General features: G+C 45.7%; 1 protein-coding gene across 1 annotated transcript in view; it reads left to right on the top strand.

Annotated features, from left to right (window-relative positions):
- LOC135546739 (ryanodine receptor 1-like) overlaps nt 1-26,865 on the top strand; it is a 154,303-nt gene that overhangs the window by 62,575 nt on the left and 64,863 nt on the right. Inside the window, exons 41-47 of the mRNA XM_064975393.1 lie at nt 558-666; nt 2,493-2,574; nt 7,905-8,035; nt 10,302-10,622; nt 12,598-12,838; nt 13,259-13,346; nt 22,477-22,569. Of these exons, the coding sequence (XP_064831465.1) occupies nt 558-666; nt 2,493-2,574; nt 7,905-8,035; nt 10,302-10,622; nt 12,598-12,838; nt 13,259-13,346; nt 22,477-22,569 (1,065 nt within the window). The remainder of the gene's footprint in view (nt 1-557; nt 667-2,492; nt 2,575-7,904; nt 8,036-10,301; nt 10,623-12,597; nt 12,839-13,258; nt 13,347-22,476; nt 22,570-26,865) is intronic.

Here is a 26,865-nt window from a genome sequence, read left to right as displayed (position 1 = left end):
TCTCTTCTCCATCTCTCTCTCTCCCCTCTCTCCTCTCTCTCTCTCTTCTCCATCTCTCTCTCACCCCTCTCCTCTCTTCTCCATCTCTCTCTCACCCCTCTCCTTCTCTCTCTCTCTTCATCTCTCTCTCCCCTCTCCTTCTCTCTCTCTTCTCCATCTCTCTATCTTCTCCATCTCTCTCTCTCATCCCTCTCCATCTCTCTCTCATCTCCATCTCTCTCTCACCCCTCTCCTTCTCTCTCTCTTCTCCATCTCTCTCTCTCTCTCTCCTCTCCTCTCTCTTCTCCATCTCTCTCTCTCTCTCACCCATCACCTTCTCTCTCCCCTTTCAATCTATCAATTCAATTCAATTCAAGGGCTTTATTGGCATGGGAAACATGTGTTAACATTGCCAAAGCAAGTGAGGTAGATAATATTTAAGTGAATATATAAAGTGAAAAACAATAAAAATGAACAGTAAACATTACACATACAGAAGTTTCAAAACAATAAAGAAATTACAAATGTCATATTATATATATATATACAATCCTCTATCTCTTTGTCTCTGTGTGCAGGTGAAGGGTGTGTCCCAGAACATCAACTACACCACCATCGCCCTGCTCCCTGTCCTGACCACCCTGTTCGACCACATCGCCCAGCATCAGTTTGGGGACGACGTCATCCGTGAGTCTGACAACCTCTTCAACTGCATCATCACATTAACATAATGATAGAGGGTCAGTCTACATCAGGACATTAACATAATGACAGAGGGTCAGTCTACATCAGGACATTAACATAATGATAGAGGGTCAGTCTACATCAACACATTAACATAATGATAGAGGGTCAGTCTACATCATCAAATTAACATAATGATAGAGGGTCAGTCTACATCAACACATTAACATAATGATAGAGGGTCAGTCTACATCAACACATTAACATAATGATAGAGGGTCAGTCTACATCATCAAATTAACATAATGATAGAGGGTCAGTCTACATCATCACATTAACATAATGATAGAGGGTCAGTCTACATCAGGACATTAACATAATGATAGAGGGTCAGTCTACATCAACACATTAACATAATGATAGAGGGTCAGTCTACATCAACACATTAACATAATGATAGAGGGTCAGTCTACATCATCAAATTAACATAATGATAGAGGGTCAGTCTACATCAACACATTAACATAATGATAGAGGGTCAGTCTACATCAACACATTAACATAATGATAGAGGGTCAGTCTACATCATCAAATTAACATAATGATAGAGGGTCAGTCTACATCATCACATTAACATAATGATAGAGGGTCAGTCTACATCAGGACATTAACATAACGATAGAGGGTCAGTCTACATCATCACATTAACATAATGATAGAGGGTCAGTCTACATCATCACATTAACATAATGATAGAGGGTCAGTCTACATCATCACATTAACATAATGATAGAGGGTCAGTCTACATCAACACATTAACATAATGATAGAGGGTCAGTCTACATCATCAAATTAACATAATGATAGAGGGTCAGTCTACATCATCACATTAACATAATGATAGAGGGTCAGTCTACATCAGGACATTAACATAACGATAGAGGGTCAGTCTACATCAGGACATTAACATAATGATAGAGGATGAGTCTACATCATCACATTAACATAACGATAGAGGGTCAGTCTACATCAGGACATTAACATAATGATAGAGGGTCAGTCTACATCAGGACATTAACATAATGATAGAGGATGAGTCTACATCATCACATTAACATAATGATAGAGGGTCAGTCTACATCATCAAATTAACATAATGATAGAGGGTCAGTCTACATCATCACATTAACATAATGATAGAGGGTCAGTCTACATCATCACATTAACATAATGATAGAGGGTCAGTCTACATCAACACATTAACATAATGATAGAGGGTCAGTCTACATCATCACATTAACATAATGATAGAGGGTCAGTCTACATCATCACATTAACATAATGATAGAGGGTCAGTCTACATCAGGACATTAACATAATGATAGAGGGTCAGTCTACATCATCACATTAACATAATGATAGAGGGTCAGTCTACATCAGGACATTAACATAACGATAGAGGGTCAGTCTACATCATCACATTAACATAATGATAGAGGGTCAGTCTACATCAGGACATTAACATAATGATAGAGGGTCTGTCTGTCTGTCTGTCTGTCTGTCTGTCTGTCTGACCCCTGTCTGACTCCTGTCTATCTGTCTGTTTCTCTGATTCCTCCCTCTCTGTGTCTCTGACCCCTGTCTGTCTCTCTGACTCCTATCTGTCTGTCTGTTTCTCTGATTCCTTTCTGTCTGTCTCTCTGACCCCTGTCTGTTTCTCTGACTCCTATCTGTCTGTCTGTCTCTCTGACCCCTGTCTGTTTCTCTGATTTCTTCCTGTCTGTCTCTCTGACTCCTGTCTATCTGATTTCTTCCTGTCTGCCCTCCAGTGGACGACCTTCAGATCTCGTGTTACAGGATCATGTGTTCCATCTACTCGCTGGGCACCGTCAAGACGCCTCACGCTGAGAAGTTAGTACACACTACCTGCTGAAAGGGAAATTACAATCAAAAAAACTTTGATACAGTCCCCAAAATATTTTGCAAGTCAAGATATCGGACTTTCAAGAAGCATTTTGACGATGTGGCCAGTGACGCTTTGCTTCTTGAAAGTCCGAAATCTTGAACATTTGACTGCTGACGCTCAAAATATGTTGAGACAATGAAATAAAACCAAAATACCGTTTTTGAATGGAGTTTTGCTTTCAGGGGGGCAATATTGAGTATATGTGTGTGTGTGTGTGGGGGGGGGGGGGGCTTGCTATGTTATGGGGAATGGAGGGTTAAAGGTCCTCATTCTTGTTTTGTTTTTCATCAACTTGTATGTTTGACATTTTGTTGGGGCTATGCCATGACTCACTGTATCGCAGTCTGTCTGTCTGTCTGTCTGTCTGTCTGTCTGTCTGTCTGTCTGTCTGTCTGTCTGTCTGTCTGTCCCCTGTATGCCATGTCTCACAGTATCGCAGTGCATTTTCTCATACGTTAATTAAGCAAACATTTGTGAAACTCTGTCAACAAAGAAATATCTAATATAGTGGTTATTATTCTATATATTATGGGCTCAGTGTTTATAGTGGTTATTATCCCTGTGGGCTCAGTGTTTATAGTGGTTATTATTCTATATATTATGGGCTCAGTGTTTATAGTGGTTATTATCCCTGTGGGCTCAGTGTTTATAGTGGTTATTATTCTATATATTATGGGCTCAGTGTTTATAGTGGTTATTATCGCTATGGGCTCAGTGTTTATAGTGGTTATTATCCCTGTGGGCTCAGTGTTTATAGTGGTTATTATCCCTGTGGGCTCAGTGTTTATAGTGGTTATTATCGCTGTGGGCTCAGTGTTTATAGTGGTTATTATCCCTGTGGGCTCAGTGTTTATAGTGGTTATTATTCTATATATTATGGGCTCAGTGTTTATAGTGGTTATTATCGCTGTGGGCTCAGTGTTTATAGTGGTTATTATCCCTGTGGGCTCAGTGTTTATAGTGGTTATTATTCTATATATTATGGGCTCAGTGTTTATAGTGGTTATTATCCCTGTGGGCTCAGTGTTTATAGTGGTTATTATCCCTGTGGGCTCAGTGTTTATAGTGATTATTATCCCTGTGGGCTCAGTGTTTATAGTGGTCATTATCCCTGTGGGCTCAGTGTTTATAGTGGTTATTATTCTATATATTATGGGCTCAGTGTTTATAGTGGTTATTATCCCTGTGGGCTCAGTGTTTATAGTGGTTATTATCCCTGTGGGCTCAGTGTTTATAGTGGTTATTATTCTATATATTATGGGCTCAGTGTTTATAGTGGTTATTATCCCTGTGGGCTCAGTGTTTATAGTGGTCATTATCCCTGTGGGCTCAGTGTTAATAGTGGTTATTATCCCTGTGGGCTCAGTGTTTATAGTGGTTATTATCCCTGTGGGCTCAGTGTTTATAGTGGTTATTATTCTATATATTATGGGCTCAGTGTTTATAGTGGTTATTATCCCTGTGGGCTCAGTGTTTATAGTGGTTATTATCCCTGTGGGCTCAGTGTTTATAGTGGTTATTATCCCTGTGGGCTCAGTGTTTATAGTGGTTATTATCCCTGTGGGCTCAGTGTTTATAGTGATTATTATCCCTGTGGGCTCAGTGTATATAGTGGTTATTATCCCTGTGGGCTCAGTGTTTATAGTGGTTATTATCCCTGTGGGCTCAGTGTTTATAGTGGTTATTATTCTATATATTATGGGCTCAGTGTTTATAGTGGTTATTATTCTATATATTATGGGCTCAGTGTTTATAGTGATTATTATCCCTGTGGGCTCAGTGTTTATAGTGGTTATTATCCCTGTGGGCTCAGTGTTTATAGTGGTTATTATTCTATATATTATGGGCTCAGTGTTTATAGTGGTTATTATTCTATATATTATGGGCTCAGTGTTTATAGTGATTATTATCCCTGTGGGCTCAGTGTTTATAGTGGTTATTATCACTGTGGGCTCAGTGTTTATAGTGGTTATTATCCCTGTGGGCTCAGTGTTTATAGTGGTTATTATTCTATATATTATGGGCTCAGTGTTTATAGTGGTTATTATCCCTGTGGGCTCAGTGTTTATAGTGGTTATTATCCCTGTGGGCTCAGTGTTTATAGTGGTTATTATTCTATATGTTATGGGCTCAGTGTTTATAGTGGTTATTATCGCTATGGGCTCAGTGTTTATAGTGGTTATTATCCCTGTGGGCTCAGTGTTTATAGTGGTTATTATTCTATATATTATGGGCTCAGTGTTTATAGTGGTTATTATCGCTATGGGCTCAGTGTTTATAGTGGTTATTATCCCTGTGGGCTCAGTGTTTATAGTGGTTATTATTCTATATATTATGGGCTCAGTGTTTATAGTGGTTATTATCGCTATGGGCTCAGTGTTTATAGTGGTTATTATCCCTGTGGGCTCAGTGTTTATAGTGGTTATTATTCTATATATTATGGGCTCAGTGTTTATAGTGGTTATTATCGCTATGGGCTCAGTGTTTATAGTGGTTATTATCCCTGTGGGCTCAGTGTTTATAGTGGTTATTATTCTATATATTATGGGCTCAGTGTTTATAGTGGTTATTATCGCTATGGGCTCAGTGTTTATAGTGGTTATTATCCCTGTGGGCTCAGTGTTTATAGTGGTTATTATTCTATATATTATGGGCTCAGTGTTTATAGTGGTTATTATCGCTATGGGCTCAGTGTTTATAGTGGTTATTATCCCTGTGGGCTCAGTGTTTATAGTGGTTATTATTCTATATATTATGGGCTCAGTGTTTATAGTGGTTATTATCGCTATGGGCTCAGTGTTTATAGTGGTTATTATCCCTGTGGGCTCAGTGTTTATAGTGGTTATTATTCTATATATTATGGGCTCAGTGTTTATAGTGATTATTATCCCTGTGGGCTCAGTGTTTATAGTGGTTATTATCCCTGTGGGCTCAGTGTTAATAGTGGTTATTATCCCTGTGGGCTCAGTGTTTATAGTGGTTATTATCCCTGTGGGCTCAGTGTTTATAGTGGTTATTATCCCTGTGGGCTCAGTGTTTATAGTGGTTATTATCCCTGTGGGCTCAGTGTATATAGTTGTTATTATCCCTGTGGGCTCAGTGTTTATAGTGGTTATTATTCTATATATTATGGGCTCAGTGTTTATAGTGGTTATTATCCCTGTGGGCTCAGTGTTTATAGTGGTTATTATCCCTGTGGGCTCAGTGTTTATAGTGGTTATTATCCCTGTGGGCTCAGTGTTTATAGTGGTTATTATCCCTGTGGGCTCAGTGTTTATAGTGGTTATTATCCCTGTGGGCTCAGTGTTTATAGTGGTTATTATTCTATATATTATGGGCTCAGTGTTTATAGTGGTTATTATCCCTGTGGGCTCAGTGTTTATAGTGGTTATTATTCTATATATTATGGGCTCAGTGTTTATAGTGATTATTATCCCTGTGGGCTCAGTGTTTATAGTGATTATTATCCCTGTGGGCTCAGTGTTTATAGTGGCAATTATCGCTATGGGCTCAGTATTTATAGTGGTTATTATTCTATATATTATGGGCTCAGTGTTTATAGTGGTTATTATCCCTGTGGGCTCAGTGTTTATAGTGGTTATTATTCTATATATTATGGGCTCAGTGTTTATAGTGGTTATTATCCCTGTGGGCTCAGTGTTTATAGTGGTTATTATCCCTGTGGGCTCAGTGTTTATAGTGGTTATTATTCTATATATTATGGGCTCAGTGTTTATAGTGGTTATTATCCCCGTGGGCTCAGTGTTTATAGTGGTTATTATCCCTGTGGGCTCAGTGTTTATAGTGGTTATTATTCTATATATTATGGGCTCAGTGTTTATAGTGATTATTATCCCTGTGGGCTCAGTGTTTATAGTGGTTATTATCCCTGTGGGCTCAGTGTTTATAGTGGTTATTATCCCTGTGGGCTCAGTGTTTATAGTGGTTATTATCCCTGTGGGCTCAGTGTCTATAGTGGTTATTATTCTATATATTATGGGCTCAGTGTTTATAGTGGTTATTATCCCTGTGGGCTCAGTGTTTATAGTGGTTATTATTCTATATATTATGGGCTCAGTGTTTATAGTGATTATTATCCCTGTGGGCTCAGTGTTTATAGTGGTTATTATCCCTGTGGGCTCAGTGTTTATAGTGGTCATTATCCCTGTGGGCTCAGTGTCTATAGTGGTTATTATTCTATATATTATGGGCTCAGTGTTTATAGTGATTATTATCCCTGTGGGCTCAGTGTTTATAGTGGTTATTATTCTATATATTATGGGCTCAGTGTTTATAGTGGTTATTATCGCTATGGGCTCAGTGTTTATAGTGGTTATTATCCCTGTGGGCTCAGTGTTTATAGTGGTTATTATTCTATATATTATGGGCTCAGTGTTTATAGTGGTTATTATCCCTGTGGGCTCAGTGTTTATAGTGGTTATTATCCCTGTGGGCTCAGTGTTTATAGTGGTTATTATCGCTATGGGCTCAGTGTTTATAGTGGTTATTATCCCTGTGGGCTCAGTGTTTATAGTGGTTATTATTCTATATATTATGGGCTCAGTGTTTATAGTGGTTATTATCCCTGTGGGCTCAGTGTTTATAGTGGTTATTATTCTATATTATGGGCTCAGTGTTTATAGTGGTTATTATCCCTGTGGGCTCAGTGTTTATAGTGGTTATTATTCTATATTATGGGCTCAGTGTTTATAGTGGTTATTATCCCTGTGGGCTCAGTGTTTATAGTGGTTATTATCCCTGTGGGCTCAGTGTTTATAGTGGTTATTATCCCTGTGGGCTCAGTGTTTATAGTGGTTATTATTCTATATATTATGGGCTCAGTGTTTATAGTGGTTATTATCCCTGTGGGCTCAGTGTTTATAGTGGTTATTATCCCTGTGGGCTCAGTGTTAATAGTGGTTATTATCCCTGTGGGCTCAGTGTTAATAGTGGTTATTATCCCTGTGGGCTCAGTGTTTATAGTGGTTATTATCGCTGTGGGCTCAGTGTTTATAGTGGTTATTATCCCTGTGGGCTCAGTGTTTATAGTGGTTATTATTCTATATATTATGGGCTCAGTGTTTATAGTGGTTATTATCCCTGTGGGCTCAGTGTTTATAGTGGTTATTATCCCTGTGGGCTCAGTGTTTATAGTGTCTCTGGTTATTATCGCTGATTCTGATGTTTGTTTGTTCAGGTTTCTGTTCTGTTACTATAACACACTTTGCAGTCCATGGGCGTCAGACCAATAGCGTTTTGTCGTGTCTGTATACAGGCAGAGGCCGGCTCTGGGGGAGTGTCTGGCTAATCTTGCCGCTGCCATGCCTGTGGCCTACCTGGAGCCCGTCCTCAACGAGTACAACGCCTACTCTGTGTACACCACGAAGACGCCCAGAGAGAGAGGCAGTGAGTCAAACCTGTCTGTATCTAAATATGTGTCTCCATGTCGAAATATCTGTCTCTAAATCTATATATCTGTCTCTCTATCGTTATCTGTCTATCTATATCTGTCTCTAAATCTATATATCTATCTCTCTATCGTTTTCTGTTTATCTGTATCTGTCTCTAAATCTATATATCTATCTATCTATATCTGTCTCTCTATCTATATCTGTCTCTAAATCTATATATCTGTCTCTCTATCTATATCTGTCTCTCTATCTATATCTGTCTCTAAATCTATATATCTGTCTCTCTATCTATATCTGTCTCTCTATCTATATCTGTCTCTCTTTCTATATCTGTCTCTCTCTCTATATATGTCTCTAAATCTATATATCTATCTCTCTATCTATATCTGTCTCTCTATCTATATCTGTCTCTCTATATCTGTCTCTCTCTCTATATCTGTCTCTAAATCTATATATCTATCTCTCTATCTATATCTGTCTCTCTATCTATATCTGTCTCTCTATCTATATCTGTCTCTCTATCTATATCTGTCTCTCTCTATATATATGTCTCTAAATCTATATATCTATCTCTCTATCGATATCTGTCTCTCTATCTATATCTGTCTCTCTCTATATATCTGTCTCTCTCTCTATATCTGTCTCTCTATATCTGTCTCTCTATCTATATATCTATCTCTCTATCTATAGCTGTCTTTAAATCTATATATCTGTCTCTCTATCTATATCTGTCTCTCTATATCTGTCTCTCTAACTATATCTGTCTCTCTATATATATCTGTCTCTCTATCTATATATCTGTCTCTCTATCTATATCTGTCTCTAAATCTATATATCTATCTCTCTATCTATATCTGTCTCTCTATCTATATCTGTCTCTCTACCTATATCTGTTTCTCTATATCTGTCTCTCTCTCTATATCTGTCTCTCTCTCTATATCTGTCTCTCTATCTATATCTGTCTCTCTATCTATATCTGTCTCTCTATCTATATCTGTCTCTCTATCTATATCTGTCTCTCTCTATATATCTGTCGAGCTGTTTTGCAAGGAGGAATGGGAAAAAATTTCAGTCTCTCGATGTGCAAAACTGATAGAGACATACCCCAAGCGACTTACAGCTGTAATCGCAGCAAAAGGTGGCGCTACAAAGTATTAACTTAAGGGGGCTGAATAATTTTGCACGCCCAATTTTTCAGTTTTTGATTTGTTAAAAAAGTTTGAAATATCCAATAAATGTCGTTCCACTTCATGATTGTGTCCCACTTGTTGTTGATTCTTCACAAAAAAATGCAGTTTTATATCTTTATGTTTGAAGCCTGAAATGTGGCAAAAGGTCGCAAAGTTCAAGGGGGCCGAATACTTTCGCAAGGCACTGTATATCTGTATATCTGTATCTATCTATATCTATGTCTGTCTCTCTATCTACATCTCTATCTTTCTCTATCTATACATATTGTCTCTGTATTTCTCACCTCTCTCTCTCTATTTTATCTCTCTAACAGATCTCTCTCTGTTTCATCTCTCCAACAGATCTCTCTCTATTTTATCTCTCTAACAGATCTCTCTCTGTTTTAACTCTCTAACAGATCTCTCTCTGTTTTAACTCTGTAACAGATCTCTCTCTATTTTATCTCTCTAACAGATCTCTCTCTGTTTCATCTCTCCAACAGATCTCTCTCTATTTTATCTCTCTAACAGATCTCTCTCTGTTTTAACTCTCTAACAGATCTCTCTCTGTTTTAACTCTGTAACAGATCTCTCTCTATTTTATCTCTCTAACAGATCTCTCTCTGTTTCATCTCTCTAACAGATCTCTCTCTGTTTTATCTCTCTAACAGATCTCTCTCTGTTTTATCTCTCTAACAGATCTCTCTCTATTTTATCTCTCTAACAGATCTCTCTCTATTTTATCTCTCTAACAGATCTCTATTTTATCTCTCTAACAGATCTCTCTCTGTTTTATCTCTCTAACAGATCTCTCTCTGTTTCATCTCTGTAACAGATCTCTCTCTGTTTTATCTCTCTAACAGATCTCTCTCTCACTTTCATCTTTTTCCCCTTCTTTTCCCCCTCCTCTTCTCTCTCTCTCTCTCTCTTTGTGTAGAAATGATACAATATGTTTCCTCTCTCCCCCAGCACGTAGAGGAGCTTGGCACTGACATCCCAGAGCATTAATAACACAATATGTTTATTCTCTGTCCTTCCTGTCCTCCTTCTCCACCCCCCCATCCCCCCCTCTCATTTCTCTACCCCTGCCAGTCCTGGGCCTGCCCAACCAAGTAGAGGAGCTGTGTACGGACATCCCAGAGCTAGATGTCCTGATGAAGGAGATCGGGGACCTGGCAGAGTCAGGGGCTCGCTACACTGAGATGCCCCACGTTATCGAGATCACCCTGCCCATGCTGTGTAACTACCTTCCCCGTTGGTGGGAAAGAGGTCTGGAGAACTACCCCGACCTGGACGGGCAGCTCTGTACTGGCGTCACCTCAGAACAACTCAACCAGCTGCTGGGCAACATCATGAAGATAGTGGTCAATAATCTGGGGATAGACGAAGCCTCCTGGATGAAACGCCTGGCAGGTTGGTGGTGGTGGGGGGGGGGGTGACTGGCTGGTTGGTTGGGAGAGGAGAGGGAGATGACTGGCTGGTTGGTGGGGGGAGGAGAGGAGAGGAGAGGGAGATGACTGGCTGGTTAGTGGGGGGAGGAGAGAAGAGGAGAGGGAGATGACTGGCTGGTTGGTGAGGAGAGGAGAGGAGAGGGAGATGACTGGCTGGTTGGTGGGGGAGGAGAGGAGAGGAGAGGGAGATGACTGGCTGGTTGGTAGGGAGAGGAGAGGAGAGGGAGATGACTGGCTGGTTGGTAGGGAGAGGAGAGGAGAGGGAGATGACTGGCTGGTTGGTTGGTGGGGAGAGGGAGATGACTGGCTGGTTGGTGGGGGAGGAGAGGAGAGGGAGATGACTGGCTGGTTGGTGGGGGGAGGAGAGGAGAGGGAGATGACTGGCTGGTTGGTTGGTGGGGAGAGGGAGATGACTGGCTGGTTGGTGAGGAGAGGAGAGGAGAGGGAGATGACTGGCTGGTTGGTGGGGGAGGAGAGGAGAGGGAGATGACTGGCTGGTTGGTAGGGAGAGGAGAGGAGAGGGAGATGACTGGCTGGTTGGTGGGGGGAGGAGAGGAGAGGGAGATGACTGGCTGGTTGGTAGGGAGAGGAGAGGAGAGGGAGATGACTGGCTGGTTGGTTGGTGGGGAGAGGGAGATGACTGGCTGGTTGGTGGGGGAGGAGAGGAGAGGGAGATGACTGGTTGGTTGGGAGAGGAGAGGGAGATGACTGGCTGGTTGGTGGGGGGAGGAGAGGAGAGGGAGATGACTGGCTGGTTGGTGGGGGAGGAGAGGAGAGGGAGATGACTGGCTGGTTGGTGGGGGAGGAGAGGAGAGGGAGATGACTGGCTGGTTGGTGGGGGAGGAGAGGAGAGGGAGATAACTGGCTGGTTGGTAGGGGAGGAGAGGAGAGGGAGATGACTGGCTGGTTGGTAGGGGAGGAGAGGAGAGGGAGATGACTGGCTGGTTGGTAGGGGAGGAGAGGAGAGGGAGATGACTGGCTGGTTGGTGGGGGAGGAGAGGAGAGGGAGATGACTAGCTGGTTGGTGGGGGAGGAGAGGAGCGGGAGATGACTGGCTGGTTGGTGGGGGAGGAGAGGAGAGGGAGATGACTGGCTGGTTGGTGGGGAGGAGAGGAGAGGGAGATGACTAGCTGGTTGGTGGGGGAGGAGAGGAGAGGGAGATGACTGGCTGGTTGGTAGGGGAGGAGAGGAGCGGGAGATGACTGGCTGGTTGGTGGGGGAGGAGAGGAGAGGGAGATGACTAGCTGGTTGGTGGGGGAGGAGAGGAGAGGGAGATGACTGGCTGGTTGGTGGGGGAGGAGAGGAGCGGGAGATGACTGGCTGGTTGGTCGGGAGGAGAGGAGAGGGAGATGACTGGCTGGTTGGTGGGGGAGGAGAGGAGCGGGAGATGACTGGCTGGTTGGTCGGGAGGAGAGGAGAGGGAGATGACTGGCTGGTTGGTGAGGAGAGGAGAGGAGAGGGAGATGACTGGCTGGTTGGTGGGGGAGGAGAGGAGAGGGAGATGACTAGCTGGTTGGTGGGGGAGGAGAGGAGAGGGAGATGACTGGCTGGTTGGTGGGGGAGGAGAGGAGCGGGAGATGACTGGCTGGTTGGTAGGGGAGGAGAGGAGAGGGAGATGACTGGCTGGTTGGTGGGGGAGGAGAGGAGCGGGAGATGACTGGCTGGTTGGTCGGGAGGAGAGGAGAGGGAGATGACTGGCTGGTTGGTGAGGAGAGGAGAGGAGAGGGAGATGACTGGCTGGTTGGTGGGGGAGGAGAGGAGAGGGAGATGACTGGCTAGTTGGTGGGGTGATGTTTTGTTTTAGAAATGATGTCGTTTTCAGTTCATGGTTATGTGTTCAGAGATCAATTGTTGCTAACCTTGCTTTTCTATGGACATTGAGTAACGACCTTTCAACAATGGGCCCTGTGTGTCCTGCCTGTCCCGTACTTGTCCAGTGTTTGCCCAGCCCATCGTTAGCAGGGCCAAGCCTGAGATGTTGAAGTCTCATTTCATCCCGACCATGGAGAAACTGAAGAAACGTAGTGGGAAGGTTGTGGCTGAGGAGGAGCAGCTGAGACTGGAGGGGAAGTCTGAGGTGGACAGTGAGGAAGGAACCATTAGGGATGAGTTTGCTGTCCTCTGCAGAGACCTCTACGCTCTGTACCCTCTACTGATCAGATATGTGGATAACAACAGGTACTGTGGAGTCATAAACCAACACGTGCATACACAATCACACACACACACACACACAATCACATACACACAATCACACACACAATCACACACACAATCACACACAATCACACATGCACACACGCAAACACACACAATCACACACACACACAATCACATACACACAATCACACACACACAATCACACACACACAATCACACACACAATCACACACACAATCACACACGCACACACGCAAACACACACACAATCACACACACACACACACAATCACACACACAATCACGCACACAATCACACACACAATGACACACACACAATCACATACACAATCACACACGCACACAATCTCACACACACAATCACACGCACACAATCACACACACAAAATACACCTGACCCTTTTCTTGTTGTTCCAGGGCTCGATGGTTGACCTGTCCAGACCCAGATGCTGAGGAACTCTTCAGGATGGTTGGAGAGGTGTTCATCTTCTGGTCCAAGTCCCATGTGAGTGTGCCCCCACCTCCTTTAACACACAGACACCCTCCCACCATGTGAGTGTGCCCCCACCTCCTTTAACACACAGACACCCTCCCACCATGTGAGTGTGCCCCCACCTCCTTCAACACACAGACACCCTCCCACCATGTGAGTGTGCCCCCACCTCCTTCAACACACAGACACCCTCCCACCATGTGAGTGTGCCCCCACCTCCTTCAACACAGACACCCTCCCACCATGTGAGTGTGCCCCCACCTCCTTTAACACACACCCTCCCACCATGTGAGTGTGCCCCCACCTCCTTTAACACACAGACACCCTCCCTCCCACCATGTGAGTGTGCCCCCACCTCCTTTAACACACAGACACCCTCCCACCATGTGAGTGTGCCCCCACCTCCTTTCACACCCACCCACCCTCCCACCATGTGAGTGTGCCCCCACCTCCTTTAGCACAGACACCCTCCCACCATGTGAGTGTGCCCCCACCTCCTTTCACACAGACACCCTCCCACCATGTGAGTGTGCCCCCACCTCCTTTCACACAGACACCCACCCTCCCACCATGTGAGTGTGCCCCCACCTCCTTTAACACAGACACACACCCTCCCACCATGTGAGTGTGCCCCCACCTCCTTCAACACACAGACACCCTCCCACCATGTGAGTGTGCCCCCACCTCCTTTAACACCCACCCACCCTCCCACCATGTGAGTGTGCCCCCACCTCCATTCACACAGACACCCTCCCACCATGTGAGTGTGCCCCCACCTCCTTTAACACACAGACACCCTCCCACCATGTGAGTGTGCCCCCACCTCCTTCAACACACAGACACCCTCCCACCATGTGAGTGTGCCCCCACCTCCTTCAACACACAGACACCCTCCCACCATGTGAGTGTGCCCCCACCTCCTTCAACACACAGACACCCTCCCACCATGTGAGTGTGCCCCCACCTCCTTCAACACAGACACCCTCCCACCATGTGAGTGTGCCCCCACCTCCTTTAACACACACCCTCCCACCATGTGAGTGTGCCCCCACCTCCTTCAACACACAGACACCCTCCCACCATGTGAGTGTGCCCCCACCTCCTTTAACACACAGACACCCTCCCACCATGTGAGTGTGCCCCCACCTCCTTTAACACCCACCCACCCTCCCACCATGTGAGTGTGCCCCCACCTCCTTTAGCACAGACACCCTCCCACCATGTGAGTGTGCCCCCACCTCCTTTCACACAGACACCCTCCCACCATGTGAGTGTGCCCCCACCTCCTTTCACACAGACACCCACCCTCCCACCATGTGAGTGTGCCCCCACCTCCTTTAACACAGACACACACCCTCCCACCATGTGAGTGTGCCCCCACCTCCTTCAACACACAGACACCCTCCCACCATGTGAGTGTGCCCCCACCTCCTTTAACACCCACCCACCCTCCCACCATGTGAGTGTGCCCCCACCTCCATTCACACAGACACCCTCCCACCATGTGAGTGTGCCCCCACCTCCTTTAACACACAGACACCCTCCCACCATGTGAGTGTGCCCCCACCTCCTTCAACACACAGACACCCTCCCACCATGTGAGTGTGCCCCCACCTCCTTCAACACACAGACACCCTCCCACCATGTGAGTGTGCCCCCACCTCCTTCAACACACAGACACCCTCCCACCATGTGAGTGTGCCCCCACCTCCTTTAACACAGACACCCTCCCACCATGTGAGTGTGCCCCCACCTCCTTTAACACAGACACCCTCCCACCATGTGAGTGTGCCCCCACCTCCTTCAACACACAGACACCCTCCCACCATATGAGTGTGCCCCCACCTCCTTTAACACAGACACCCTCCCACCATGTGAGTGTGCCCCCACCTCCTTTAACACAGACACCCTCCCACCATGTGAGTGTGCCCCCACCTCCTTCAACACACAGACACCCTCCCACCATGTGAGTGTGCCCCCACCTCCTTCAACACACAGACACCCTCCCACCATGTGAGTGTGCCCCCACCTCCTTCAACACACAGACACCCTCCCACCATGTGAGTCTGCCCCCACCTCCTTTAACACACAGACACCCTCCCACCATGTGAGTGTGCCCCCACCTCCTTTAACACAGACACCCTCCCACCATGTGAGTGTACCCCACCTCCTTTAACACAGACACCCTCCCACCATGTGAGTGTGCCCCCACCTCCTTTAACACCCAACCACCCTCCCACCATGTGTGTGCCCCCACCTCCTTCAACACACAGACACCCTCCCACCATGTGTGTGCCCCCACCTCCTTTAACACACAGACACCCTCCCACCATGTGAGTGTGCCCCCACCTCCTTTAACACACAGACACACACCCTCCCACCATGTGTGTGCCCCCACCTCCTTTAACACACACACACCCTCCCACCATGTGTGTGTGCCCCCACCTCCTTTAACACACAGACACCCTCCCACCATGTGTGTGCCCCCACCTCCTTTAACACACAGACACCCTCCCACCATGTGAGTGTGTCCCCACCTCCTTTCACACCCACCCACCCTCCCACCATGTGTGTGCCCCCACCTCCTTTCACACCCACCCACCCTCCCACCATGTGAGTGTGCCCCCACCTCCTTTAACACACAGACACCCTCCCACCATGTGAGTGTGCCCCCACCTCCTTTAACACACAGACACCCTCCCACCATGTGAGTGTGCCCCCACCTCCTTCAACACACAGACACCCTCCCACCATGTGAGTGTGCCCCCACCTCCTTTAACACAGACACCCTCCCACCATGTGAGTGTGCCCCCACCTCCTTTAACACACAGACACCCTCCCACCATGTGAGTGTGCCCCCACCTCCTTTAACACACAGACACCCTCCCACCATGTGAGTGTGCCCCCACCTCCTTTAACACACACCCAACCACCATGTGAGTGTGCCCCCACCTCCTTTAACACACAGACACCCTCCCACCATGTGAGTGTGCCCCCACCTCCTTTAACACACAGACACCCTCCCACCATGTGAGTGTGCCCCCACCTCCTTCAACACCCACCCACCCTCCCACCATGTGTGTGTGCCCCCACCTCCTTCAACACACAGACACCCTCCCACCATGTGAGTGTGCCCCCACCTCCTTCAACACACAGACACCCTCCCACCATGTGAGTGTGCCCCCACCTCCTTCAACACACAGACACACACCCACCATGTGTGTGTGCCCCCACCTCCTTTAACACCCAACCACCCTCCCACCATGTGTGTGCCCCCACCTCCTTTAACACAGACACCCTCCCACCATGTGAGTGTGCCCCCACCTCCTTCAACACACAGACACCCTCCCACCATGTGAGTGTGCCCCCACCTCCTTCAACACACAGACACCCTCCCACCATGTGAGTGTGCCCCCACCTCCTTTAATACAGACACCCTCCCACCATGTGAGTGTGCCCCCACCTCCTTTAACACACAGACACCCTCCCACCATGTGAGTGTGCCCCCACCTCCTTTAACACACAGACACCCTCCCACCATGTGAGTGTGCCCCCACCTCCTTTAACACACAGACACCCTCCCACCATGTGAGTGTGCCCCCACCTCCTTCAACACACAGACACCCTCCCACCATGTGAGTGTGCCCCCACCTCCTTTAACACAGACACCCTCCCACCATGTGAGTGTGCCCCCACCTCCTTTCACACAGACACCCTCCCACCATGTGAGTGTGCCCCCACCTCCTTCAACACACAGACACACACCCTCCCACCATGTGAGTGTGCCCCCACCTCCTTTAACACACAGACACCCTCCCACCATGTGAGTGTGCCCCCACCTCCTTCAACACACAGACACACACCCTCCCACCATGTGAGTGTGCCCCCACCTCCTTCAACACACAGACACACACCCTCCCACCATGTGAGTGTGCCCCCACCTCCTTCAACACACAGACACCTCCCACCATGTGAGTGTGCCCCCACCTCCTTTAACACAGACACCCTCCCACCATGTGAGTGTGCCCCCACCTCCTTTCACACAGACACCCTCCCACCATGTGAGTGTGCCCCCACCTCCTTCAACACACAGACACACACCCTCCCACCATGTGAGTGTGCCCCCACCTCCTTTAACACACAGACACCCTCCCACCATGTGAGTGTGCCCCCACCTCCTTCAACACACAGACACACACCCTCCCACCATGTGAGTGTGCCCCCACCTCCTTCAACACACAGACACACACCCTCCCACCATGTGAGTGTGCCCCCACCTCCTTCAACACACAGACACCTCCCACCATGTGAGTGTGCCCCCACCTCCTTCAACACACAGACACACACCCTCCCACCATGTGAGTGTGCCCCCACCTCCTTCAACACACAGACACCTCCCACCATGTGAGTGTGCCCCCACCTCCTTCAACACACAGACACCTCCCACCATGTGAGTGTGCCCCCACCTCCTTTCACACAGACACCCTCCCACCATGTGAGTGTGCCCCCACCTCCTTTAACACACAGACACCCTCCCACCATGTGAGTGTGCCCCCACCTCCTTTAACACACAGACACACACCCTCCCACCATGTGAGTGTGCCCCCACCTCCTTTCACACACACACCCTCCCACCATGTGAGTGTGCCCCCACCTCCTTCAACACACAGACACACACCCTCCCACCATGTGAGTGTGCCCCCACCTCCTTCAACACACAGACACACACCCTCCCACCATGTGAGTGTGCCCCCACCTCCTTCAACACACAGACACACACCCTCCCACCATGTGAGTGTGCCCCCACCTCCTTCAACACACACACCCTCCCACCATGTGAGTGTGCCCCCACCTCCTTCAACACACAGACACACACCCTCCCACCATGTGAGTGTGCCCCCACCTCCTTTAACACACAGACACCCTCCCACCATGTGAGTGTGCCCCCACCTCCTTCAACACACAGACACACACCCTCCCACCATGTGAGTGTGCCCCCACCTCCTTCAACACACAGACACCCTCCCACCATGTGAGTGTGCCCCCACCTCCTTCAACACACAGACACCCTCCCACCATGTGAGTGTGCCCCCACCTCCTTTAACACACACACACCCTCCCACCATGTGTGTGTGCCCCCACCTCCTTTAACACACACACACCCTCCCACCATGTGTGTGTGCCCCCACCTCCTTTAACACACACACACCCTCCCACCATGTGAGTGTGCCCCCACCTCCTTTAACACACCCACCCTCCCACCATGTGAGTGTGCCCCCACCTCCTTCAACACACAGACACCCTCCCACCATGTGAGTGTGCCCCCACCTCCTTTAACACACAGACACCCTCCCACCATGTGAGTGTGCCCCCACCTCCTTCAACACACAGACACCCTCCCACCATGTGAGTGTGCCCCCACCTCCTTCAACACACAGACACCCTCCCACCATGTGAGTGTGCCCCCACCTCCTTTAACACACAGACACCCTCCCACCATGTGAGTGTGTCCCCACCTCCTTTAACACACAGACACCCTCCCACCATGTGTGTGTGCCCCCACCTCCTTTAACACCCACCCACCCTCCCACCATGTGTGTGCCCCCACCTCCTTTAACACCCACCCACCCTCCCACCATGTGTGTGCCCCCACCTCCTTCAACACACAGACACCCTCCCACCATGTGAGTGTGCCCCCACCTCCTTTAACACACAGACACCCTCCCACCATGTGAGTGTGCCCCCACCTCCTTCAACACACAGACACCCTCCCACCATGTGAGTGTGCCCCCACCTCCTTCAACACACAGACACCCTCCCACCATGTGAGTGTGCCCCCACCTCCTTTAACACACAGACACCCTCCCACCAAGTGAGTGTGTCCCCACCTCCTTTAACACACAGACACCCTCCCACCATGTGTGTGTGCCCCCACCTCCTTTAACACCCAGACACCCTCCCACCATGTGAGTGTGCCCCCACCTCCTTTAACACACACCCAACCACCCTCCCACCATGTGAGTGTGTCCCCACCTCCTTTAGCACAGACACCCACCCACCTGACAGGTGGTGGAATACCAAGAAGCTGATTAAACAGCATTATTATTGCACAGGTGCACCTTGTGCTGAGGGACAATAAAAGGCCTCTCTAAAATGTGCAGTTTTGTCTATACAACACAGATACCTCAGGTTTTGAGGGAGCGTGCAATTGGTATCCTACTCCAGGAATGTCCACCAGAGCTGTTGCCAGATAATTTATTGTTAATTTCTCTATCATAAGCCGCCTCCAACGTCGTTTTAGAGAATTAGAGAATGCCGGCCTCACAACTGCAGACCGTGTGTATTGTGTCGTGTGGGCGAGCGGTTTGCTGATGTCAACGTTGTGAACAGAGTGCCCCATGGTGGCAGTGGGGTTATGGTAAAGGCAGTGTTGTGTCTTTGTCTATGCCGGATTAAGTGATATGACATGCTATTCTATAAAATCCTTTCTCCGTAATTAATATTACCTGATTGGGCTAATCATGTAAATGTAATTAACTAGAGAGTCGGGGCACCACTAAATAATATTTATAGAGCTGTTATCTTCCCGAATAAACTCTTAAAGACCTAGTAATATTTTACATCAATAGCCGTCAATATTAATTGTCACCTTAATTCAGTCTCATCTGAAAGTTGTACATTCTTGGTTATCTGCACGAACCCTGGCTAACAAATTATTTATTTACTAAATACCTAACTAATCACACAGAATTAAATATACAAAGAATGAATCATACCTTGATTACAAATTACATCATAAAGGAAAACATCCCTAGCGGACGGAACAGATATGACAGCTTGTTACACAAAAGAAAAGAGGCGGGGTGAAATACAGTATTTTATGCATTCTCAATTACCGCCCATTTGGAAAAGGAAAATGCAATAAATATTTACTCTGAGCTGCGCTTCGGTTGGTTGGTGGTAGATGGAAGGCCGTGTTGCCCAACCGAGTCCTTTGAAGAATGTTTCGAGTGGTCAATTAGATACGTTGTAGTAACATCGTTGTGTGATAGACGGGATACTCTGTCTGTTCTTTCCTTGCCGGCGTTTGCAGCTGCTGTTGCTAACTCAACGACTCGGAGGTATCACTTCTGTAGTGAATAAGAGTTCAAAGTTCATACCATTCGCAACCAAACGTCACGCTGAGGTTGACTTCGTTCTGTAGTTGACATGTTCATCATTTTAACGCAGAGGCTGCAGACCTCACGTACGTGGAACCGGATGCTATATTGTCGTCAAGGCTTTATATAGGAAGGGAGAGGAGGGCGTGTTTGAAAAGTGTTATGTCGCTTCACAGGGGTGGGCCACTGATTGAGCAGAGCACTAACCTTATTAAAACACAAATCTCTCATTTGGAAGCTAAAATCACACTTCATTCCATCACGAATAATTTCATATTCAAACATTTAAATTGAACAACAATTCCATGTGAATCTGATAACTACAATGTGCAGACTTTCCACTGTAGAGTTTATGTTATCTTATCATTGATAAGAATGTCTCAGATGACAACCGAACTGACATCATATTCATTAAGTACCACCGCATATGTTCAATTGGTCGGATTACCAGAATATAGTTAATTTCCCTCCACCTTCTGATGTTCCCAGAATCTCTATGTTAACCAAGGGGTTTTCAAATTTCACATCAGTAGGGTAGAGAGAGGAAACAGAGGGAAGAGGTTTTTATGACTGTCATAAACCAACCCCCCAGGCTAACGTCATGACAGTCCCCCCATGTTGGGTTCAATCTTGCGATTAACCTGCATGTTGCAAAGCAACATAAAAATGACCGTGGGTTGTCCTGGTTGTGGACCATCGTTGTGGTCCCCATCTGGTGGTCGACCCGGGTAGGGTTTCTGCAAAGGAAGAAGTCCGCTCCATGGCTGGGCAGCGGATGTCCGGATTGGTGGGCAGTAACTTAGGCAGATGTTGACAACGCACACACACTCATGAAATATATTATTACATTTCCTCCCAAATGAGCGGCGTTGTGGCACTAACTGATGGTTGCATGGGGAAGTTGTTTATGGCTCTATCACTTTCTACATGACGAAGAAAATGAAACAAAATGAATGAAAGCATAAACAAAACTAAATATAGTTACGCCCCCTTAATCATCTCATTGGACTGTATTCTATCTACGTCCACGGTCTTGGCAAAATGACCCTATCATGGCATTGTCTCATGTCATATCTAGGGTTTTCCTCATTTGCAGGGTGTTGCTTAGGCTACTATCCTAAGTTGATAACTATATGATAAGTCTACAGCTGTAAGGCACTAGTTTTGGGCAGTCTACAGGGATGACCTATGGACTTCTGAAAAGAAAACTGGTGAGTGCTGTAGCTGTAGAGTTAAAGACCTCAAAATAAATGTTCAACTTTACGAAGGCTGCTATTTTGCTCGGACCCTTAAGTGATCCTATAATAAATAAATAAATCCTAATTGGATGTTCCTCTGTGCATGTGTGTTTATGCTTATGCAAGCGCACATGTCAAGGGAAGGAAACCAAGTATCCTGGCAGATTACAACTTGTTCAGAATGAGTCTGACGTAGTCAGGTAATTTTCAGGTCAATGCCTGGAGGTCAGTCAGAATTGGTGTCAAGGGAGTCTGTAGTGGTTTTACTACCAGTCACTGTCTTCCACTATTGCAGTGGCGGTAGGTATGAAGAAGTCTACTTCATAGCTATGTTATCCACGGAGGAGCTAACCTCATGACGGAAGTACTCTAAGTATTAGACCAGTCGTACGTGGTGTGATCGTGGTTCATGACTTCTAATAACTTCCCTCCCTGGACTGACTGGTTTTAGTACTAGTTCTCAAGGGGTCCAGTTGTCCTACTGATCTATTCTGAAATGTTATCCTACAGGAATAGATGATTAGAGCATTTTACTAGTTGTCACATGGCAGGGATTATTTTTGCCATTTGTTTTGGAGGTGGGTTATATACAGGTTATTTATTTTTGAACCGTTTTGAATAGAGACACGTCGTTTTTTTCGTCATCGAATACACTCTCCCTTTCTCTCCCTTTCTCTCTGTTCCTCTCCCTTTCTCTCTGTTTCCCTCCCTTTCTCTCCCCGTTTCTTCTTTCCTCCATTTCAGAACTTCAAGCGTGAGGAGCAGAACTTTGTGGTAATGAATGAGATCAACAACATGTCTTTCCTGACCGCTGACAGCAAGAGTAAGATGAGCAAGGTGAGGCTGCATCCACCATGAGTACAAAGGGTATCAACGGCTCACAACCATTTATATACAATCTACTATGGTTGATTTTATTCATGTAAACAACCATTGCAGTCCATAATATACCAATGCCTGTAGTCCCAATGCCTGCTTGGTTAGAAGACAAAAGATGCCTTCAGGAAGTATTCACACCCCTTGACATTTTCCACTTGTTGTTGTTGTTACAGGCTGAATTTACAATGGATTAAATCGAGGTATTGTTTCACTGGGCTACACACAATACCCCATAATGTCAACGTGGAATTATGTTTTTAGAAATGTTTCACAAATTAATTAAACATGGAAAGCAGAAATGTCTTGAGTCAATAAGTATTCAACCCCTTTGTTATGACGAGGAGCCTAAATAAGTTCAGGAGTAAAAATGTGCTTAACAAATCACATCATAAGTCCCATGGACTTTCTGTGTACAATAATAGTGTTTAACATGATAGTTGAATGACTATCTCATCTTTGTACCCCACACATATAATTATCTGTCAGGTCCCTCAGTTGAACAGTGAATTTCAAACACAGATTCAATCACAAAGACAAGGGAGGTTTTCCAATGCCTCACAAAGGGCACCTATTGGTTTATTGGTAAAGGGGGGAAAAACAGACATTGAATATCCCTTTGTGCACGGTGAAGTTATTAACTATGCCTTGGATGGTGTATCAATACACCCAGTCACTACAAAGATACAGGCGTCCTTCCTAACTCAGTTGCCAGAGAGGAAGGAAACCGCTCAGGGATTTCACCATGAGGCCAATGGTGACTTCAAAACAGTTACAGAGTTTAATGACTCTGATAGGTGAGAACTGAGGATGAATCAACAGCATGGTAGTTACTCCACAATACTAACCTAATTAACACAGTGAAAGAAGAAAGCCTGTACAGAATAAAAATATTCCAAAACATGCATCCTTTTTGTAATAAGGCACTAAAGTAAAACATTAATAATAAATAATACATAAATAAAAATGGCAACAAAACAAAATTTATGTCCTGAATACAAAGTGTTTGGGGAAAATTCAACACAAAACATCACTGAGTACCAGTCTCCATATTTTCAAGCATGGTGGTGGCTGCATCATGTTATGGGTATGCTTGTCATTGGCAAGGACTAGGGAGTTCTGCTTTCAAATAAGCTAAAACACAAGGCCAAATCTACACTGGAGTTGCTTGCCAAGACGACATTGAATGTTCCTGAGTGGCCTAGTTACAGTTTTGACTTAAATCAGCTTGAAAATCTACGGCAAGACATGAAAATGGCTGTCCAGCAATGACCAACAACCAACTTGTCAGTGCTTGAATAATTTAAAATATTGTAAAATACATGTTTGCGAAGCTCTTAGATACTTACCCAGAAATCATCACAGTTCAGGGGTCTGAATACTTATGTAAATGAGATATTTCTGTTTTTTCATTTTCAATACATTTGCAGAAATGTAATTAAAGGGGGTATTGTGTGCAGTTCACCCACTGTTCCTAGGCCGTCATTGAAAATAAGAATTTGTTCTTAATTAACTGACTTGCCTAGTTAAATAAAGGTTAAATAATAAATAAGATGAGTGAGATAAAAAAAATATATATATATTTAGTCCATTTTGAATTCAGGGCTGTAACACAAGAAAATGAAGTGAAAGGGGTATGAATACATATCTTCTATATCATATCCACTTCCTGGTCTGGAGAGGCCGGAGGAGGCAGAGTTAGGATACCTGGGTGTCGACAAGGTCAAAGGTTTTGAGCTCAGCAGTCTGAACTAGGATCAGATTATAATGAATTAAGACCTGATTCTAGATCAGCACTCTGAGGTGCTTTGTGAATGCTTGAGGTCAGGAGATGAGAGGTCAAGAGGTGATCTGTAGGATGTTAACTCTGTTCTTTCTCTGTCTCTGTGTGTCTCTGTGGACGCGGGGGGGGCCACTAGGCCGGCGGGGAAGAGGTTAGACTGTGTTTGTGCACGCTGACCGTAATGTGACCGCTGTGCTGGCCTGACCGCATGGCACCCTGACTGTGGGGGGGGAGGTTCTTCATCAAGCCCTCCTAGTGCACGGCTATAGAGCAGAAACACACAGATCCTGTCGCTCACACACACACACACACACACACACACACACACACACACACACACACACACACACACACACACACACACACACACACACACACACACACACACACACACACACACACACACACACACACACACACACACTATTTTCACACACATAAACACTGACTTTCACATGTATAACCCACACATACATACACACATTACAGCACTCATTAAGCCCTCCCTTACTGTTCAACACCAATGACGTCCCTCTAGTCTATAGCCAGTACATTCTGCAGCAGAGACTAAAACATGGACATTCGAATAAGGTCTTTCCTAGGGAGGCTTTACTGTGAAATGAGTGTGTGTCTTAATGAAGCTGATGTGTGTGAGGACGGGGGGACGGGGGACGGGGGGACGGGGTCTGGAGAGGCTTGATGAAAGCTCTGTTCCGTAGATTGAAGTGTTTGGGTTTCATGACACTCGGCTCAGCACGGACTGATGTACATCAACTACTGCTGCTGTCCCATGAGCCTCGGTTCGAGGATTTGGTTTGCCTTCAGACGGTCCCTGATTGGCGAATACTTTGTTGATGTTTGTTTTTTGTTTTGTTGATGTTTGTTTTTTGTTTTGTTGTTTGTTTTTGTTTTGTTGATGTTTGTTTTTTGTTTTGTTGATGTTTGTTTTTTGTTTTGTTGATGTTTGTTTTGTGTTGTTGATGTTTGTTTTTTGTTTTGTTGATGTTTGTTTTGTGTTGTTGATGTTTGTTTTTGGTTTTGGATGTTTGTTTTGTGTTGTTGATGTTTGTTTTTGGTTTTGGATGTTTGTTTTGTGTTGTTGATGTTTGTTTTTGGTTTTGTTGATGTTTGTTTTGTGTTGTTGATGTTTGTTTTTTGTTTTGTTGATGTTTGTTTTTGTTTATAGCCCTGTTATATAACTTTATAAACTTAAAGTAGAACCCTGTTATATACCTTTATAAACCTAAAGTAGAGCCCTGTTATATACCTTATAAACCTAAAGTAGAGCCCTGTTATATACCTTTATAAACCTAAAGTAGAGCCCTGTTATATACCTTTATAAACCTAAAGTAGAGCCCTGTTATATACCTCTATAAACCTAAAGTAGAGCCCTGTTATATACCTCTATAAACCTAAAGTAGAGCCCTGTTATATACCTTATAAACCTAAAGTAGAGCCCTGTTATATACCTTATAAACCTAAAGTAGAGCCCTGTTATATACCTCTATAAACCTAAAGTAGAGCCCTGTTATATACCTTATAAACCTAAAGTAGAGCCCTGTTATATACCTTATAAACCTAAAGTAGAGCCCTGTTATATACCTTATAAACCTAAAGTAGAGCCCTGTTATATACCTCTATTCTAATCTTAACAATGTTTTTTCCTGGTACCACTTCAGAATTACGGAACCACAAAGTTGTCTAAGTAATGTACAAATAAATTAAGAATAAATATATAGCATTATGAATGTTCCGTTTTGTGGCATTATGTGAAGGCATTATATAGGTTAAGTTGTGGATTTTTTTAGCCGACCAGTAAGGGATATTTAAGGCCTGCTATCCCGTTTCCTGGTGTGAGCTAACCTCCTCTACTCAGCTGTCACATGGTCATTACTGAAGGAGCCTCTGTTATCTGGTCAGAGGTCAGAAATCACGGGTAATGGAGCTGACCCCAAAGACTGCTGCTATACCTGGTGTGGAGTGGTGGGCTGGGCCTAGCAGAACCTTACTGCACTACTAACACAGGACTGCATTGACTAGATAGAGCAGCTCTCCCTTGAGTAGATAGAGGAGCTCTCCCTTAAATAGATAGAGCAGCTCCCCATTGAGTAGATAGAGGAGCTCTCCCTTGAGTAGATAGAGGAGCTCTCCCTTAAATAGATAGAGCAGCTCCCATTTAGTAGATAGAGGAGCTCTCCCTTGAGTAGATAGAGGAGCTCTCCCTTGACTATATAGAGCAGCTCTCCATTGATTAGGTAGAGCAGCTCTCCATTGATTAGGTAGAGCAGCTCTCCCATTGACTAGGTAGAGCAGCTCTCCATTGACTAGATATAGCAGTTCTCCATTGATTAGGTAGAGCAGCTCTCCATTGACGAGATAGAGGAGCTCTCCCTTGACTAGATAGAGCAGCTCTCCCTTGACTAGATAGAGGAGCTCTTCCTTGACTAGATAGAGGAGCTCTCCCTTGACTAGGT

This window comes from Oncorhynchus masou, chromosome 9 (assembly GCF_036934945.1).
Source record: "Oncorhynchus masou masou isolate Uvic2021 chromosome 9, UVic_Omas_1.1, whole genome shotgun sequence".
Lineage (NCBI taxonomy): Eukaryota > Metazoa > Chordata > Actinopteri > Salmoniformes > Salmonidae > Oncorhynchus > Oncorhynchus masou.
The sequence above is the reverse complement of the archived record's forward strand: the minus strand, read 5'-3'. Positions and strand labels throughout refer to the sequence as shown.